The following is a 19,420-nucleotide window of genomic DNA, read 5'->3' on the forward strand; positions in this document are numbered from 1 at the left end:
ACCTGGCTTACAGAGGCTGTGCCACTTGCCTTGGATTATACAGTGAGGAAGCAATAGAGGTGGTAATAGAACCTGTAACTGATGGCCTGTCTCCAGAGCTAGCTCTGTGCTCCATAAGCTCTGGGCTGGCCCACTGCATCACATCAGACCACTCCAGTTTGTGCACTTTCAGGGGCTGCCCAAGATACCAGGAACTTCTGACTCTACATTTCCCCTGGAGCCACAGGGCTTCTCGATCCAACTGTGTGAGCCCTCCCTGTTTGGAGTAGCTGATGTTCCCCAGAGCTCATGTGCACTGTCCCCACCAGACAGAAATTGCTTACTAGGCCTACGACTCTACAGGAATTCAGAACTGGAGGAACTACACTCCAACCCTGGACGTTTTCTGATGGCTTCAGCCTTGTGGCTTACAAAATGGTACCTGGGCACTTTCAAGCCATACAGCCTGGGTGTTTGGGGGGAAGGTGTGTAGGCCCCAGGGTGTGGGGGGAGATAAATGCCCTCTCTGCCACTCTGAAGCCCCTGGGCATCTCAGCCAGCATTCACAGAGCCCAGGGTGCCTCATGGTGTTTGCCATGGGTTCAGTTCATAAAAGACTAGTGGTCAAAATTATTTTCAAATGGGAACTCATGATCAACTAAGTTTGAGAAATGAGGAGTTAAAATCAAGACAGGCTGGCTGTTTTCTATGCTGAAAAACTTCAAGGAGCCTTTAATCTGGAAAAGATTCTTTGTAGCTCCAACAGCAGGGTACAAGATGTAGCCTCTCCCAACTTTGCATGTGTGCTAAGTCACTCAGTTGTGTCTGACTCTGTTCGACCCTGTGGACTGTAGCCCGCCAGGCTCCTCTGTCCATGGGATTCTCCAGGCAAGAATACTGGAGTGGGTTGCTGTGCTCTCCTCCAGGGGAACTTTCTAATCCAGAGATTGAACCTGCTTCTCTTACATCTCCTGTGTGGGCAGGTGGGTTCTTCACCACTAGCACCACCTGGGAAGCCCTTTCCCAACCTTACGTGGCTGTAGAACCCCCTATGGTGGGATTTCCAGCTGGTTAGGGTTTCACAGAACATAATACAGGAAGGGCTGACAAAACTCCTCCTGAGGCCTTTATCTCTGTCTCCTGGTCCCTGTAGTTGTGAAAATATCCCCTGTTCAATTTTTCTCCCTTTAAGGCAATAGTTGCCTTGTTTGGCAAGGAGGACTAAGCAGGACCAAGTGGTCAAGTATTTCTGATTTTAAAGTGAATCCTTCCTTAAAATTGCTAAAAGCTGAAAAAGAGTCTTCCACCTTCCAGTTGGTATAAACATGTGCTTATGCTAGGCAGAGGCTAATATCACCCTCCGACTCATGTTTCTCTCCTTCTGCCCCAGAAATGCAGCCTAATGAGCCAGGTGATGTCTGGGAGTCTAACTTTAGCCACATCCCTGGTCACTAGGGTCCAGATCTGGAAGCAGCACAGAGCAGCAGCTGTAAGTGGAGGTATTTACTAACTGCATCAGGCTATTTTGGGGATTAAATGTGATGGTGTAGGAGAGTTCCGCCTGGGAGCTGGTGGCTATGGTAATGGTTCCTTAAGTGGTAGCTGCTGGCATCGTTGAAATCAGCCCCCAGATTCCTCAGAGTTCTTTGCATTTTCCCAGATACCCCCTGTACCTCTTTCCCTGAATCCCTGCCCCTCCCCACCCAGCCTCACCTGCTCCAGCACGTTCTACCCTTTCCTGCCTCCTTCCTCACCTGCTTTCCAGGCCCAGAAGTTTAGCTCCCAGGAGGCACTACCTGACATTCTCCTCTTTTTCATGGGGTTCATTGCTCTTTTCTCCAAAGTCTCAACACTGTGAGGCCAAGGACGATGTTGGCTTTTTGCTCTGTGTCCCCATAGAACCAGGCCCAGCGCTGGGCACACAGTGCAAGCTCAAGAGATACTTATGGATTGGTTAATGTGGGCACTGTGGTCTAGGACAGTGGTTCTCCAAGTAAGACCCCTGGGCCAGCAAGCAGGTACATGAAAACCTTTTAGAAATGTATATTCTGCGATCCACCCTATACCTACAGTAGGGGGTTGGGCCCTTCTTGTTTTTACAAGCCTTCTAAGCAATTCTGCACATGTCCACAATTAGAATTCCTGGTGTAAAAGAGTGAGGGTGAGATCTGGGCAAAGATCCTATCTCTGATCTCCCAGCTGTGTGGCCTCAGGGAACTCACCTTCCTGTCCTGAGTTTGTTTCTCATAGTAAAGTGGGGAAAGAAAGCTCATCTCATAGCATTATTTATGTAAGGATTCCGTTAAAATGATAGGAAAGTGCTTTACCCAGTGCCAAGGAGCTGGTGGGTATTTGATGCAATTGGAGCCTTCTCTTTGATCTTTTCAGTTCTGATCAAACAGTGGTCAGGAAGGCCTGGTGGTCTAATGGTTAGAATTCCAGGCTTTCACTGCCAGGGCCCGTGTTCAATCCCTGACCAGGGAACTAAGGTGCTGCAGGCCACACAACATGGCCAAAGATAAATAAAAATATTTTTTAAATGCTTAAAAAACAAAACAGTGGCCAGATTAGCATTCAGATCCTATTTATGCATCTCCACAGCCATCTGCCATTCCACACAGCCCAAGGGTCCTGGGCTCTGAAGGAACAGTCAGAATGCTGACTAATCGATGCTCTCCCTCCCTCATACAGCCCTGGCTTCCCACAAGGGCATTTAATCCAGCCTGATCAGACCTTCGTTTGCATGGACTGGTTTCCTCACACCATAGTTTGGCCAAAGGGTAGAAATTTGAGTTCCTGCTCTAGTCCTCTGTGCTGAGTGAGGTCCAGGCTATGCTAAACCCTGTTGGAGTCACAGGTAGGAGACGAGGAAATAAAACCACGGATCATGTGTTAACCCGATGAAACAGAGGGGAGGGTGTCACACAAAACCATGGCTGACTCTTGAATGACACAGGTTTGAACTGTGCAGGTCCACTGATATATGGATTTTTTTCAATAGTAGCTACAGAACTACACCATCTGTGGTTGGTTAAATTTGCAGATGCAAAACCACGGATACGGAGGAACTACATGTATAGGGAGGGCCAACTACATGTTCTGTGCACAGTTTTGACTGCGTGAAGAGTCAGGACCCTTAACATGCCCCCACTGCACACCCACCCCCCTGCCCCTGTTGTTCAAGGGTCGACTGTACTAAGGAAGAATTGGGAATTACAGAGAAATTTAGAAATCTAAATTTAAGTGGTCTTCAGAGAGCAAGTCTATTTTTACTCCACAGATATGGAAATCAAAGCTCAGAGAATTTAAGTGACCGGTTCAGAGGTACCCAGCTAGGAAGTGCTCCTGACTCTTTGCCTACAAGTACATTCTGTTTATCATTTACAACTAAGGCTCTCCAAACAGAAATTATTGCTTGTCCCTGGTTGTTCAGAGAGGTAGATCGCATCTAAAAATGTCTATTGCCAAGAGAACAGGTTTGTCCTGGAAATACCAGCCCCAGTCAGTCTTTCTGACCAGAGCCAGGGAATCTTATTAGAGGCTCTATGCAAATTGAATCAAACATCGTTTCTTCTCTGGATTGAAAAATAGCTTGACCTCTTGGCTACCCTTTACCATATGCGCCAGCTAGTTAATCATGTCACCTCTGCTCCACCCCAGGGAAGGGAGCCAAACATTCTCTTGGTGGATTCTCGATATTTCTGATCAAAAGGAAAGGTTTAACTGCTGCTGTAGAATACACAAGCACACACACACACAGATTACAAAAACACTTCCTCTTTGTACTTTGCAGGGAAAATTATTTTCCTGATATGGTATTTGAACACCAGGGTTATCAAATGTATTTGATCTGCTTTTCTGGATTAAAGGTATCTCTGAGCTTGATTTATAGCCAGGTGAAATGAATTTCTATCTCAGAGGAGAAGGTCCAAAGGCAAGCTATTTCTGAATAATATATATGGCTTGTAGCTGCTGCAGAAGAAAAAAAAAAAAAAACCACTGAAGTGACTTTATTAAAGCATACTTTTCATAACTGCATTTTGAACAATGCAAGCCATAAAGTTGAAATATGAGTATGCTACTCAACATTAAAATGCTTTGTAATGTGCTTGTGGAAAAAGCTAAAGTGGTAGGCTAAAAGGGCAGGCGAGCTTTGTAAATTAAAGAGCAGAGATGCACACGGATTCATCACATGAAATCTGAGACCCATTCCAAGTGCAGCTTCCATGGACTTCAAACCTGGACTCTTAATTTACAAGTCATCAGCATTTAAGCAGTTGTGAGAAGCAGAGTGAAAGAGCAATCTTCTCCATCTTTCCATGCCATTTCCTCCTCGGGATAATCCATTAAGAGAGGAACTGTCTTTGCCCCATCCTGCCTCCTCCTCTCTCACCCTCATGGACTTCTCCAAATATATTCAAAGCCTTCCCTAGACAGCAGAGGCAGGCTGGAGACCCTGGGGAGCCTGCGTGCCCCCTTGTACTTTTTATCTCTATGCAAACTGAATCAAACACTGCTTCTTCTCTAGATTGAAAAAATGACTTTGTGCCCCACCCATAGTCTGGTCCTCACCACTGGGATGGGGGTCAGGGAGGAGGAGATGCCAGTACACACCAGGGAAGACCCATAGCAAGGGACCAAACTTATCTTCAGCGGGGTTTTTCCCACAACACTGTCCCTGTTTGAAACTCCAATCAAGTAAAGATTTTGGCAAGTGTTAACCTCATTGATTTGTGAGCACCAGCAGCAATTTAAATGTCATGAAGCTAACTCTTTGTTAGGTCATCAGACATTCATTCATATATTCATTTATTCATTCATTTCTACCCAGGGACTCTGAATTATTCTCTTGCAGTGTTTCTGTCGTGTGTCTGCAGTGTTCTGAGCGTTTCTCCTGCCTTCGCTGGAGGTCCCCATCCTGACGAACCTTGCTCACTGTGAAGCTCCCTCTCCCCTAACTTCATATTAGTACCCTCACCTGGGAGAAGGAAATGGCAACCCACTCCAGTATTCTTGCCTAGAGAATCCCGCGGATTCTCGGATTCTCCCGAGGAGCCTGGTGCGCTGCCGTCTATGGGGTCGCACAGAGTCGGACACGACTGAGCAACTTAGCAGCAGCGGCGGCACCTGGGACAGTGCTGCAGCAAGGGCTTGGGGGCTAGAAGCAGACACACTGGGCTCATGTCTGAGCAACACAATTTTCCAGCCAGAAGTGATCCCTGGAAAGTTTTTCCACTTTCCTGACCTTCAGCTTCTTCACTCCTTAAAATGGCAAGCATTCCTTTGGCTTTATCCCAGACTCTACACTGAGTTCTAGATCTTATATCAAGATGCCAATTTTAACACTCTCCTTGGATGCATCACAGCCATCTGAAATCAAAATAAGCAACTCAGAATTCTTAATGCATCGCCCCCTACCCAGCACCCCTATCCAAACTTACTCCTCTCCATGTTTCCCCATGTCAGCTGATGGAGTTATGGTCTTCCCAACTATGCAGGCTTCAACCTGGGGGCCACCTGCATTTCTTCCCATTCAATTTTCATCTGAAAGTCCTGTTGGCTTTATCTCCAAAATATTCACTGAATCTCTATCTTCTCTTCTTTAGTCCTGGGTATCGCCCCAACCCAACCCACCAGCATTTCTTGCCTGAACAACACAGAAATCTCCTGAGTGGGCCTGCTTGTTTCTAGTCTTGCCCTCCTATGGTTCATTCTTCACACTGTAGCCATAGCAAACCTTAAAGAATATAAATAAGATGGATTAAGTCTGCCCATCATAAGGCCTGACCTACCACTGGGCTCAGCACATTCCCAGCACACCAGTCTTTGCATATTTCTCGAACACACCCAGAGCCTGTGTACTTGCTGTACCTGAAACATCGCTTTTCAGCATTCAAGCCTCACCTCCAGGGTCACCTCCTCAGACAGCCTTCCCTGATCACCCATCACTCTCCTCCCAACAATTCCTTTCTATTTTCTTTAAAGTACATCATCTTAAACTGTTACTCTCTCTCCTACTAGCATGCACGCTCCACAAAGGAAGGGAGTTTGTTGCCTCATTTACTACACTTCGCCAATGCCCGGAGCACTTCCTGGTGTTCCATAGGTGCTCATGCATTTGTTGAAACTGAATTAATTAAATGAAAGAAAAAATATATAGGAAGCTCATGATAGCATGATACTTATCATGGCATGAGAATTGTTTGTACCTGTGCTCACCTCTGATGTTACACTTTGGTTCCTTCAGAGTGTAAGGCTTTTGAACCTTGTGGGTAATCGGGAAATGCTTCCTGGCATAGACCACTCGGGTGGGAGCTCCTTGACTTCAGTCTCTAAGGCTACTGCCATCCTGGTAAAATTTTTCAGAGACCCACTAGAACTTTTTGCAGTGGCCACTGCTCTTTTAAATCTGTGCATGAAAATTTCAGTGAAAAGATGCTCTTCATCGAAGATGATCCTCACTTTTTGTATGAATTAAGGGAATTGTATTTTTCCTGATGTTTACAATGTTTGGAATAAAAATTTCCCAAAAGTTTCTAAGTTCAATGTTAACTGGGTATTTTCAGAAGAGATGCCTTCCATTATACATTCCTATTTTCCTGATTAAAGTTACATGGTGGTGTTTTGTTTTCTAGGCTCATTCTTGTCTCTTCTCCACTTAGCCACCAAATCTGGTCTGTTTCCTGCTATGGACAACCCCCTGGCTGCCCTCCTTGGCACCGCTCTTGCATCTTCCCAGGGCCACTGTAACCGCTTCTTCAGTTCTCCGACCATCTCTGCTGGCTGTCAGGGCATTCATGGACTCTCTCTTCTCTCTACAGTTCTTCCCAGGATTCTCTTCTTGCATGATGTCCTTGGGTGATGTCCACATGTGATACATCACTTCATGATCCAGCCCTGGTACCTTTTTGACTCTTCTTGCCCCGCTGCCTTGGTAATATGACTCCTGCTTCCCTTGGCCACAAACATCCTTATCAATCCAAACTTGGCATATGCCCACAGGGCCAGAGCTAGCTCTATCTCTGTGTGGAGCACTCCTCTCCTTCCTTCAAAACTCCACCCAGAAGCACTTAGGAAGACTTCATGCATGCCTGCTCAGTCACTCAGTCATGTCCAACTCTAGTGACCCTATAGACTGTAGCCCATGGGCTCCTCTGTCCATGGGATTTTCCAGGCAAGAATACTGGGGTGGGTTGCCATTTCCTCCTCCAGGGGAACTTCCTGACCCAGGGATTGAACCCAAGTCTCCTGTGTCTCCAGGATTGCAGGCTGATTCTTTACCACTGAGCCACCAGGGAAGCCTGAAGAATAGGCATCTACAATTTTAGCTAATTAGGTTTTTTAAAACTAATTATTATTTTATTTGGCTGTGCTGGGTCTTAGTTGCAGCATGTTGGATCTAGTTCCCTGACCAGAGATTAGACTCAGGTCCCCCTGCACTGTAATCACAGAGTCTTAGCCACTGGACCACTGGGGAAGTCCCAGGAAGCCTTCAATGACCCGTCTATTGTAGCTCTCCAACAAGCACCCACCACCACACACGCTTAAAAAAAAAAAAAAAAACTATGTAAATTTCAAATGTATAGCATCATAATTCAGTATCTGTGTAGATTGCAGAGTGATTCTCACCACAAGCCTGGTTACCATCCATCACCACACAGCTTACACACTTGCGGTCACCATTGTTCTATCATCACTATAGTCCTTTCAGACCCAAGGGACAGAATCACCTGCTGTCCTATCTGTGGCAGATTATACTTTCTTAAATAGCTGTTGCAACATAGTGTTGCAACACTATGTCTCATCCTACTGGATGTTCTTACAATGTGATTTTGACATTTTGAGAGGCGGGATCTATGTACCTTTCCTTTGAATATAGGTGGACTCAGGACTGCTTCAACCAATAGAATGCAACAGAAGTGATGCTGTGTGACTTCTGGGTTTGGGTCATAAAAGGTCATTCAGCTGCTGCCTCCTCTCTCCTTGCACACAGCCAGGGTGATGTGAGGAAACCCAGGCCATGAAGGACACCACAAGTAGACCATAGCCCTGGCTGAGGTCTCAGGGGCTGGCCAGCACCGAATGCTAGACACAGGAATGAAGAAGCCTTTGAGATGGCCCAGCCACCGTCCTGCTACAATGGAGCGAGAGCCTCCTAGCAAGATCTCTCTAGGTGAACCTGGTCAGCTCCCACATCTACGAGAGGCAATAATAAGATCACTGTATAAGACAGTAAAGCCTCTATGTTTTGGGGATGATTTAATCACACTGTAGTAGAAAATAGGAATGCAACTTGTACACGGCTATAGCTTGACTGGCTGCGCCATTTTCAGTTCTTTGAGAACAGAGACTGGGCCTGGGCCTGCCTCAGATGGCACAGTCCCTGGCTTCCACGGGCAACGTCTAAGCTTTGGTATAGAAGCTGAATGATACCCCATGTACATGCAGTGCTGACTTCACTCTGGAGCAGAGCGAATGGACTCTCCCCTGCTGTCCTGTCACAGCACTGGGACCTCACTTTGAGGGCTCTGCCCCTTAGACTGAAGATCGCTCCTCCATTCTCTGACCCCCTGATCCAAGTTGAAGGAGGACCTCAGGACATGACAGATTCCTCAGGGGAGAGGAGTTCACTGGCTGCTCTTCTCACTGTCAAGAAAGACTCTAGGGCCTTAAGGAACACCAGGAAACAAGGTACCATTGACCCTTGGCACTCACTCTCTGAACAGCTAATGACCTGGCTAATTTGGGGCAAGCCCAAAGGTTGCCCTGACATGTCACTGCTGAGGCTGGCAGCCAGGTCATGTGGGGAGACCGGGTGTGGAGTGAGTTGCCAGCTGGGAACAAAGCCAGTTTGTCCCCCAACCCCCTCCCCCCCACCCCCCAAAAGAGGAATACTTCCTTCCTCTGGAACTGGCTTCCAGGTTCACAGAGAAAGCTGACTCCCTGGTGCTAGGGACTAAGGTCTAAGAAAGCGAAGACTCTTTGGTAGGGGATGGAGTTATACTTAGTGTTATTTCCATTTCTGGGGACTTGGGAGGATCTCCACATATGTTCTTCCCAAATGCCAAGGGCCTCATGCTTCAAGGGGCAAGAAAGACAGGCTTCGACTTGTCCATATTGGGGCCGTAACCTTTGTCTTGTGAGGTGGATGTGGAGGGAACTGTATGGATCTGCTGGGTTTCTGTTAGCAGATTCAATTGCAGGGTGGTGAGCGGGGACGTGCAGCCTCACTCAGCTGCTTCTGGCTGAGCCCTTGAGACCTGTCTCCAGTCACCGCCAGTGCCTGCCTGGCCCGCTTGTGTCCCCACGGGCAGATGAGTGGGGTCAGGGGTCCTCTCTTGGAGTGGGAAGGTGACTCTGGCAGCGGCGTTTCTGCACAGAGTCATGGGTTCAAGCTGGGGCACATTCCTAGGACACCATAGGAACACTGAGGCAGTTGGGCAAGCCGAGGCATGGAGCACACCTGCATTCTGGGGTTAGCTGGTACCATTCCCTATGGTGTTAGTCTCCACCAGGAACTGTGAGCCCATCCCTCTGCACTGCAGAGACTGGTACAAAGAGGCCAACCCGTTGGCTCGCTAGAGTGAAATCAACATAGTAAGATGTTGAATGGAAAGTCATGACTGCAACTCTAAGAAATAAGAGGTGTCCAGTGCCAAGGAGAACCAGAAAGACCACTCCCTCCAAAACCTCCTGCAACACGACAGCCACACCTCACATTCATGATCCAAACACTAAGGCTTTTAGAAGAGGATTGTTTGAAAGAGCTGACAGGGTGCCCTGCTTCCTGGCACCCCCACCCCAGAGGGGTCAGGGGATGGTAACAGGACTGCATGCCTTTCACCTCCAGCCTAGAAAGAGGGGCTCCAGGGGCCCACCCTATACAGAAGAAAACTAAACTGAGACTTGATTTTGTACCTAAAGTCACCAAAGGACTTTTTATTATTTAAGAATAAGCAGCAAAGGACACAAAATTGCTTTTTGATTATATTCTCTGAGTTGGGCTTGTTCAGTTTACTGCAGAAAGCTTGAAACCACTGAATAGCTCTTGTTAAAGTACTTTCAGTCATTCCAAATAACAAGCACATCCAACATCATCTGGAGAAACAGGCAAGGTTGGTATCTCTATTTGGTGGATGAAGAGACTAGGTCAGAAAGGTTAAAAAATTGGTCAGAGAGAAAGCCTCAGCTGAACTTCTGGTTTGGTTTCCTCCTCTGTATAATGTTGTTCAGAATCCTAGTCCTGAGCTCAGCTCCAGAGTTTTTACCCATGTGTAGAGGCAGGATTCCATTTACTATCCTCACTCAGTACTAAAAGCAGGGGCAACAGGGTTAGGGCTCTGGTAGGAGGATTTTTTACCTCCTCCCTCCTCTCCCAAGTATATTGGTAACACTCTGTGTGTGCGTGCAGGCTAGGTTGCTTCAGTTGTATCTGACTCTGCAACCCTTATGGATGGTAGCCTACCAGGCTCCTCTGTCTATGGGATTCTCCAGGCAAGAGTACTAGAGTGGGTTGCCAAGACTTCCTCCAGAGGATCTTTCTGACCCAAGGATCGAACCCACATCTCTTACGTCTCCTGCATTGGTAGCTGGGTTCTTTACCACTAGCACCACCTGGGAAGCCCAACACTGTAGCCAGGAGGAAAAAAATCTATTCAGTGTTGGAAACATGTCTAAAGTTCATGAAAAAATTCCAGTCTCTGAAAATTGCACATGTCACATGAGCTCTTCTTATTCATTGACATGGTGGAAGTGTCATCAAGGTAGAAATGAATTGTACAGAAAAACCTATGATTCCCATTCTTGATGAGACATTTTATCATTACATCCAAATTATTGGGCCTCAAATCCCACTTGTAGCCATTTTTCTCATGCTTGGTAAAGAGAAGTTCCAGTTGGGAATTCTCTATGTGGAGACATCTAAAGCTAGAAAAGGTGATCCAGAGGCCATCGCAGGAATAAGGACAGGCAAGGTTCCTTGTCTGGGGCCTGGCCTACAGTGTGTGCTAAGTCACTTTCAGTCATGTCCAACTCTTTGAGACCCCTTGGACTCTAGGCCACCAGGCTCCTCTGTCCATGGGATTCTCCAGGCAAGAATACTGGAGTGGGTTGCCATTTCCTTCTCCAGGGGATCTTCCTGACCCAGGGATTGAAACTGCATCTCTTGTGTCTGCTGCTTTGGCAGGAGGATTCTTTACCACTAGCACCACCTGGGGCCTACAGTAGCTGCCCCCAAAAGTAAACTCCTCTCCATGGGCCCAGCTCCTCTGGTTTCATGTTTTTTCTTCCTGCCCCACAAGAGATCCCACAAGAGATTAACTCAGTACACATGCTGCTGGAGCCCCTGGACTGGCGTCTAGTTCAGAAGTCAGGCGAACAGTAAATTGCCTGATCTATGTGACGAAAGCCCTTCCTAGCCTTCTGTGGGCCTGACTTTCTCTTGGCTGAGAGATTTGTTAGCCACTCTTTTTTTTTTTTTTTGCTTCTCCACTGCAAGACTAACAAAGGAGCAATGCAGGGGTCATCTGTGTATAATATCAGATCCAGCTGGTGGCGATCACAAGGAAAGGAGACCTGCTGTGTTTTCCTCTCAAGTCTGGTTTTCCTTATGTGTGCATGCATGTGCCTTTGTGTGCATGTGTGTGTGTGTATGTGCATTCTCCATTTGGTGAATCTTTTCTGTGTGCCGAGAACCTTCTAGACATAGCCTCATTTATTATTGCTCCCAACTTGCCAACGAGGAATCTGAGCCTCAGCAAATGAGTATGGCCTGCCTGATACTACACAGCTGGTAAGAAGTGGGGAGCAAGACTTGCACACAGGTCTGGGGAACTCCACAGTGGCACTGTCAGAGGGACCAGACCACAGTCCTTACGAAGCTGCCCCCTCTCTCCCTTTTTCACCTCCCCTCTCTCCCACCTCCTGCATCCCCCTTACCCAGGGCCTTCATGTAGCCTTCAAAGTTGTCATTACTCTCCATCTCCCAGGTTCCATTCTGGTCCCTTGTCATGGTGGTGGCCTCTGGTTACCGTGGGTGTGTGCTGGATGGCAAGGAGCAAGCTGCAGGGAGAACATGTTAGAATGAGCTACTTTTATAATCCAGTGGGCCAGGCTTATGACTTTGAAGATAACAAGCTCAAAGATCACAAGTACAACCCAAAGGAACTTTCCTTTCCTTTGCAAAGCTCAGCAGGACTATGAGCAATGTACACTCAAAACCTGGCACAGCCAGGCATAGGTGTCCTGGTGACCTCATTTTTGGCTGGTTGGGCTCCCACAGAACCCCTGGCCCCATACAGAACACTCTGTCCAGCAAATACCCAGTGCCCACCCCTCATGTACAACATGAGGCTTCAAACCTCAGCTGGAGTCTCTCAGTTATGTAGCCAGCATTTCTGGCCTGGCTGGTGAAGCCAAGACATGAGAACTCACACCTGCATACCTCTACTCTACTTTGGGCTGGGCACCAGACATCCTTCATCTTGTTTTCTTACAAGAGCTCTGAGCTATGTTTAAACATCTCCATTTTACAGATGAGAAAGTATCAAGGAGGTGAAATCACATGCCAAGTAACTACTGGTCAGTGGCCAACCTGGGATTCAAATCCAGGTCTGTCTGGCTCCATTGCTCTAAGGAAAAGAGTTTTGTTAAAACAGAGTGCTAAAGACATCACTTTGCTCACAAAGGTTCATATAGTCAAAGCTTTGGTTTCCCAGTAGTCATATACAGATGTGAGAGTTGGACCATACAGAAGGCTGAGTGCTGAAGAATTGATGCCTTCAAATTGTGGTGCTGGAAAAGACTCTTGAGAGTCCCTTGGACTGCAAGGTAAACAGCCAGTCAATCCTAAAGGAAATCAGTCCTGAATATTCATTGAAAGGACTGATGCTGAAGCTGAAGCTCCAATACTTTGGCCACCTGATGTGAAAAGCTGGCTCATTGAAAAAGTCGCTGCTGCTGGGAAAGACTGAAGGCAGGAGGAAAAGTGGGCAGCAGAGAATGAAATGGTTGGATGGTATCACCAAATCAATGGACATGAGTTTGAGCAAACTCCAGCAGATCCTGAAGGACAGGGAGGCCTGGCATGCTATAGTTCTTGGGGTCACAAACAGTCACACACGACTGAGTGACTGAACAAGTTCAGCTTGGAAAAGGCAGCTTGGATTGGGGTTTGATTTGAGAACCTTATCCTCACTTGCTTTCCGGTAAGGTACCCCAAGGCATCTAAGCAGTACGATTACTCAAGAAAGGCATGTTTTCAGAGCATGGATCTGCCGAAAGCAAGCAGGACCCAGGGGAAGGCCAGATGGAAGGTAGTGGGGGGGGGGGGGGTAGTGGGACTCTGCTTGAGACCCCAGGAAAAAGCTGAAGATTACCTTGACCAAGGAGGGGTGTGTGGCTGGCATTTGGACAAGGACTCTTGGTTCAGGACTGTTCTTCAAATGGGCTACCCCAGTAGGTCAGAAGATATGTTGACTTACTGCTCTGACACAGTTCTGAGAGTTGCGACATGAGCCCTAACCACACTCTGAAGAACGGAGGTATGGACTGAGATGGATAAACCATGAGTCTCCGATTTTAATTATGACACTTTGAAGCTCTAAATCTAAGCAAATGGTTCTGCTGTTGAAACAGGGAAGGACCCTATGATCCTTGCCCCCTCACCACATCCTCTGGTTGCCTTTTGCCAGAGTAAAACTTTAATCAAAGGAAAAGTTTACTCAGAGAAATGAAAACATAGAAGAGCAAAGGAAAATAGTCACAGAAGACCAAATAATAATAATGTATTCCTTAAGCATAGTCAAGAATCTTTAGTTCTTTCTCAAGGGCTATAGACAATATTCTGAGCCATATCCTGTGAGCTGTCTTAGAGATACTGAAAACCCCAGGTGAAGAAGTTAACTACATGATGATCGTACTGTACCTATGACATGAGCTGCCATAGTTCTAAGAACTGGCTTCAAAGAAATGGAAACACACCAACCCTAGAACTGAAGATTAACTGTACCTAAAACAATCAATATGCACTGATCCGACCATCGATGACCAATACAAAAATGACTGTCAGGACTGACTGTGCTGTTTTTACATGTAGCCCCCCACTTCTGTCTATAAAAGCTCTTACCCCACTTGTTGCCAGTAGGGGGAGTTGGCCTTTGGACAGATGTCTGCCCTCCCCACCAGTTGCTGGCAAACTCTCCCTCCCACCAGCCTGGCCTGTTTATTGACTTTTGGGTGGTGAGCAGCCAGACCCCACAACTTTTAGTAACAGTGTGTGTGGTTTGGGGGTATAGAAGAGTACATTTATTTTTTTCTCAGTAAATATACTAGAGTCAGAAAGACACACAGTAAAAAAAAAAATGGCCCAGCTGTTGTCCAAAGGCCAATGTAGGATGAAAGGGAAAGAGGAGTAAAGGAAAACTTTAAAACAAATGGAGAATGAATGAAGGCAGCAGAAGTGGACAGATAACGGAGGCTTGGGCTTCATCCTTTGAAGGCTGGCCAGAATCTGCTGTAGGCTGAGCATTCAGCCTCCTGGGTTGAGAGATAGGTATTCGCCTCCAGGTTCAGATTCCTACCCCTACCTGAGTCTCCTGGGGACCCCTACCAACAGTCCCCAACATTTTTGGCACCAGGGACTGGTTTTATGGAAGACATTTTTTCCATGGGCTGGGGGTACGGGGATGTTTTTGAGATGATTCAATCACATTACATTTATTGTTCCCTTTATTTCTATTAATATTACACCAATTCCACCTCGGGTCATCAGGCATTAGATCCCAGAGGTTGGGGACTCCTGCCCTATAGGCCTTCCTTGCAAGAAAGTAGCAAAACAAGCAAACAGAAAAACCTGTGCTAGTAGGAAAGGAGGTTGACAAAAAGAATGGGTTTGCCAACTGCAAAAAGCCAGGGACTTGAGTTTTATAGGTCTTGGGGATGGGGGTGGGGAGCGTTTACACTGTGTAAGCAGGAAGCTGAAACTGAGAGGCTTGCATAAAGTCAAAATGCTTAATGGATTGGTCCCTCAGTGAGAATGTGAAAGCCAAAATCTAGCTTGGGTTCTATGTGAGTTGGGCTTCCCAGGTAGCTCAATGGTGAAGAATCTGCCTGCCAGTGCAGGAGATAGAGGAAACATGGATTCGATCCTTGGGTTGAAAAGATCCCCTGGAATAGGAAATGGCAGCCCACTTCAGTATTCTTGCCTGGAAAATTCCATGGATAGAGGAGCCTGGTCGGCAAAGAGTCAGACACAGCTGAGCGACTGAGCACTCATTAAGTTAAAAAAAGGTTCTTCCCTGCTCTGACCCTGGTTTAGGGTTTGAATTTATGCTTCCTGGTAGCCAATGTATTAAAATAAATGGAGTCTTAAGCTTGCAATACTTGTAGGCTGCTGGAAAGAAGTAAATGCAGAAGCTGTCTGGAGGGACACACGTTCAAACCAGCCCACCCAGAATTCCCTGTGATAAAACCATGCCAAATGTGAGCTCATAATCCAAAATTACAAAACACACATTAAATTAATCCACCAGAAAGGGAGCATCAGCAGAAACATACAGTCCAATTAGAATTCCAAGAGCTTCAGACAATAAAAATAGTCAAATAAACTATAAATAAGTATGTTAAAATTAAATAAGTTTAAAGCATCTAAAAACATAAAAAAGGATAAAATGATTTTTTAAAAAGATATATTAAAAATGACAAGAGAGTAGTAAAAATTTTAAAATACTGTCATTAAAATTTAAAATGTAACAGGAGTTAAATAACTGATTAAACACAGCTGAGGAGAGATATGCAGGATGTGTGTAACACAGAAAACACTGCTGGAAGTTTAGAACATCAAAATAAAATAAAACTTTAAATATTACAGAGAAAAGAAAAACAACCATATAGATTACTATAAACAATACAATAATCAAATTGACATCACACTTCTAAACAACTCTGATGGAAGATAACAATGGAATAATATCTTAGAGTGATAAGGGGAAATACTTTAGTATAAAAATTACAAACCCAGCAAACTTGATTAAAATGTGAGGATTTTAAAAACTGAAAGAGTTTCACACTTAATAGCCTCAAACTGGAAATAACTCAAACATCCATCAACAAGTTAACAAATACATTGTGATATATTCACAAAGTGGAATACTGCTTAACAGTAAAAGGAACAATCTCCTGATATATATTTAACAGCTTGGATGAATCTCAAACATTGTGCTGAGGGAAAGAAAGTTGACACAAAAGATCACATACTACATGGTTCCATTTATATGACAGTCTAGAAAAAAACAAATCTTATCTACAATGATAATAAGATAGGTCAGTGATTTGATGTTATGGGAAGAGAAGTAAAGATAGGAAAAGGCACATGAAAAATTTCTTGGGGAGGTAGGATAGAAATGTTCTATAGTTGAGATGGTGATTGTAAGAATATTGCCAAAACAAACTCTACAATTACTATGTATTCCTTTTTATTATATGTAAATTTTACTTAATAAAAATGAATACAACTGTTTTTATTCATGAGTTCATTCATGGTTGTTTATGTAAAAAATATTTAGTTTCAACCCAAACTAAAATCCTGTGTTTTGATCACGTGAGTAGTTAGCTGATTGACATGAAGTAAACAGGTACTAAAGGAGGCTAGAATTGTTGATTGACTAGATGTTTATAAGAAATGTAGGTGCAAATATCTTAAAAACTTAAGAGGAGCCTCTAGAGCAGTGGTTCTCAAACTCCAGACAACATCATATTCATTTGGAGGACTTATAAAGCCATACATTGTTGGATACTACCCCTAGAATTTGATTCAAAGGGCCTGGGGTGTGACCCAAGAATTTGCATTTCTACTAAGTTCCCTGGTGGTGCTAATGCTGCTGGTCCAGGACCACAATTTGACAACCACTGTAGAGAGTAATGGGGGAAAACAAAGGAAATAATGGAAAAATAAAATCTTAAAAAGTTTTGGAGCTGGGTACACCCAGTGTTGAATCCAGTTTCACTATTTCCTAGCAGTGGGGTATTTGGAAACTTAGTTGAGTTTCAGATTTATTTTTTGAGTCTTGGGGTCATGGTAAGAATTAAAGGAGGTCATAAACATAAAGCTCTTGGCAGAGCCCCTAGCATATAGCACAGGTTTATTCCAAGGTAGTGGCAATGGCAGGGGTCATAGCTCAAGCTCCTAGCAAGTACATGACAGGTCTTCAATGAAACACAGCTTTGGCACGATCTTCCATCTCAGATCTCTCTGTGAAGTGGATGGGGGGGGGGCGGAGGGCAACAGGAGAAGGTTCTAAGGGGGAAAAGTGAGGGACAGTGGGTGAAAGAAAGCAATTGTCATTCAACAACTCAGCTAGTATTGTCCTCTACACTTTCTATTCATGGACCACTCTTCTTAGAGGGCTCCCCAGGTGGCGCTAGTGGTTAAGATCCCACCTGCCGGGAATGCAAACTAGTACAGCCACCATGGAGAACAGTGTGGAGATTCCTTAACAAACTGGAAACAGAACTGCCATATGACCCAGCATTTCCACTCCTGAGCACTGAGGAAACCAGAACTGAAAGAGACACGTGTACCCCAATGTTCATTGCAGCACTGTTTATAATAGCCAGGACATGGAAGCAACCTAGATGCCCATCAGCAGATGAATGGATAAGGAAGCTATGGTACATATACACAATGGAATATTACTCAGCCATTAAAAAGAATACATTTGAATCAGTTCTAATGAGATGAATGAAACTGGAGCCCATTATACAGAGTGGAGTAAGCCAGAAAGATAAAGACCAATACAGTATACTAATGCATATATATGGAATTTAGAAAGATGGTAATGACAACCCTATATGCAGGACAGAAAAAGAGACACAGATGTTTAGAACAAACTTTTGGACTCTATGGGAGAAGGCAAGGGTGGGTTGATCTGGGAGAATAGCATTGAAACATGTATATTATCAAGTGTGAAACAGATCGCCAGCCCAGGTTGGATGCATGAGACAAGTGCTCAGGGCTGGCACACTGGGATGACCCAGAGGGATGGGATGGGGAGGGAGGGGGGAGGGGGGATTGGGATGGGGAACACATGTAAATCCATGGTGGATTCATGTCAATGTATGGCAAAAAACCACTACAATATTGTAAAGTAATTAGCCTCCAACTAATAAAAATAAATGAAAAAAAAAAAAAAGGAATCAAGAAGGAGGATTCAAGAGAAAAAAAAAAAAAGGAACCTACCTGCCAATGCAGGAGACACAAGAGACTCGGGTTTGAACCCTGGGTTGGGAAGATCCCCTGGAGTAGGAAATGGTTACCCACTCCAGTATTCTTGCCTGGAGAACCCCATGGAAAGAGGAGACTGGCAGGTACAGTCCGTAGAGTCGCAAAGAGTTGGACATGACTGAAGTGACTAATATGAACGCACTCATCTTAGAATTGGCAGCAGAACTCCAGTTTCAAAAGTTCTGTCTTAGGGCCCCTTCCTGGAGGAGGGCATGGCAACCCACTCCAGTATTCTTGCCTGGAGAATTCCCGTGGATGGAAGAGTCTGGCAGGCTGCAGTCCATGGGGTTGCAAAGAGTCGGACACGACTGATCGACTAAGCACAGCACAGGGCTCCTTAAGTCTCCAGTCATACTAACAAATCACATACTTGGATGTCCCATCTTCTCAGGTGTCTGGGTGTCTCCACTACTGAATTTGTTTACCTGACGCTTTGTAGAATCCTTCAGGTGACTCCGAAGACTGGGAAAACTCATCAGTCATAAAAGTCTAAGTTGAAAGAAACTTTCTTGAGACCACACTAAAAGTGAAGATGTAGACTTCTGGAAGCCTGGATCTGAGATAAATTATTCAGCTAAGAGCACACACAGCAGAGATCCCCAGGTATTTACCTGAAGTCCTTCAGAGCATCTGACTGTAGGCAGCTGGTCTCCAGGCTGGCTCTGGGAAGCCAGGAAGCCCCTCCAGCCCAGGCCTGCCCAGCTCCGCCCTCTCTCCTTCTCATGAGGTGTAAAGGCGTGCCCTTTGAAGACAAATGTCAACAACTGGGTGTTCACTGAGCTTCTCTGCAGAGCCTTTTCTTCTCCTCCCCTTTCTGTTGAGCAACGCCCTTTTGACTTGCTTGTCTCATCCAGCTAAATGTGCTTATTATGGGAATTAGACTTTCCCTCAGACTTGTCTTCACGTGAAGACCCAGGAGGAAGGGTTCATGGGACTTTTTCCAGCCACCAGCAGTACTGGGCCTGGCTTTGAGAGTGTTAGTCACTCAGTCATGTCTGACTCTTTGCGATCCCATGAACGGTATCCCACCAGACTCCTCTGTCCATAGAATTCTCCAGGCAAGAATGCTGGCATGGGTTGCCATTTCATTCTCCAGGGGATCTTCCTGACCCAGGGATCAAATCCAAGTCTGCTGCATTGTAGTCAGACTCTTAACCATCT

General features: G+C 45.6%; 1 protein-coding gene across 4 annotated transcripts in view; it reads right to left on the reverse strand.

Annotated features, from left to right (window-relative positions):
- Positions 1–18,997, reverse strand: part of RBP2 (retinol binding protein 2) — a 33,248-nt gene extending 14,251 nt beyond the window's left edge. The window contains exons 1-2 of one of the 4 annotated variants that reach the window (XM_043874831.1): positions 18,871–18,997; positions 11,917–12,039 (exon numbers count right to left, since the gene is read on the reverse strand). In XM_043874831.1, the coding sequence (XP_043730766.1) occupies positions 11,917–11,989 (73 nt within the window). In that variant the 5' untranslated portion in view covers positions 11,990–12,039; positions 18,871–18,997. Of the gene's footprint in view, positions 1–11,916; positions 12,040–13,355; positions 13,414–18,214; positions 18,260–18,684; positions 18,835–18,870 lie in introns of those variants that run through there. The other 3 variants (XM_043874832.1, XM_043874834.1, XM_043874833.1) reach the window with 3 other exon arrangements.
- Positions 18,998–19,420: the final 423 nt, after the last annotated feature.

The sequence above is a fragment of the Cervus elaphus genome, chromosome 19, assembly GCF_910594005.1.
Source record: "Cervus elaphus chromosome 19, mCerEla1.1, whole genome shotgun sequence".
In the NCBI taxonomy this organism is placed as follows: Eukaryota; Metazoa; Chordata; class Mammalia; order Artiodactyla; family Cervidae; genus Cervus; species Cervus elaphus.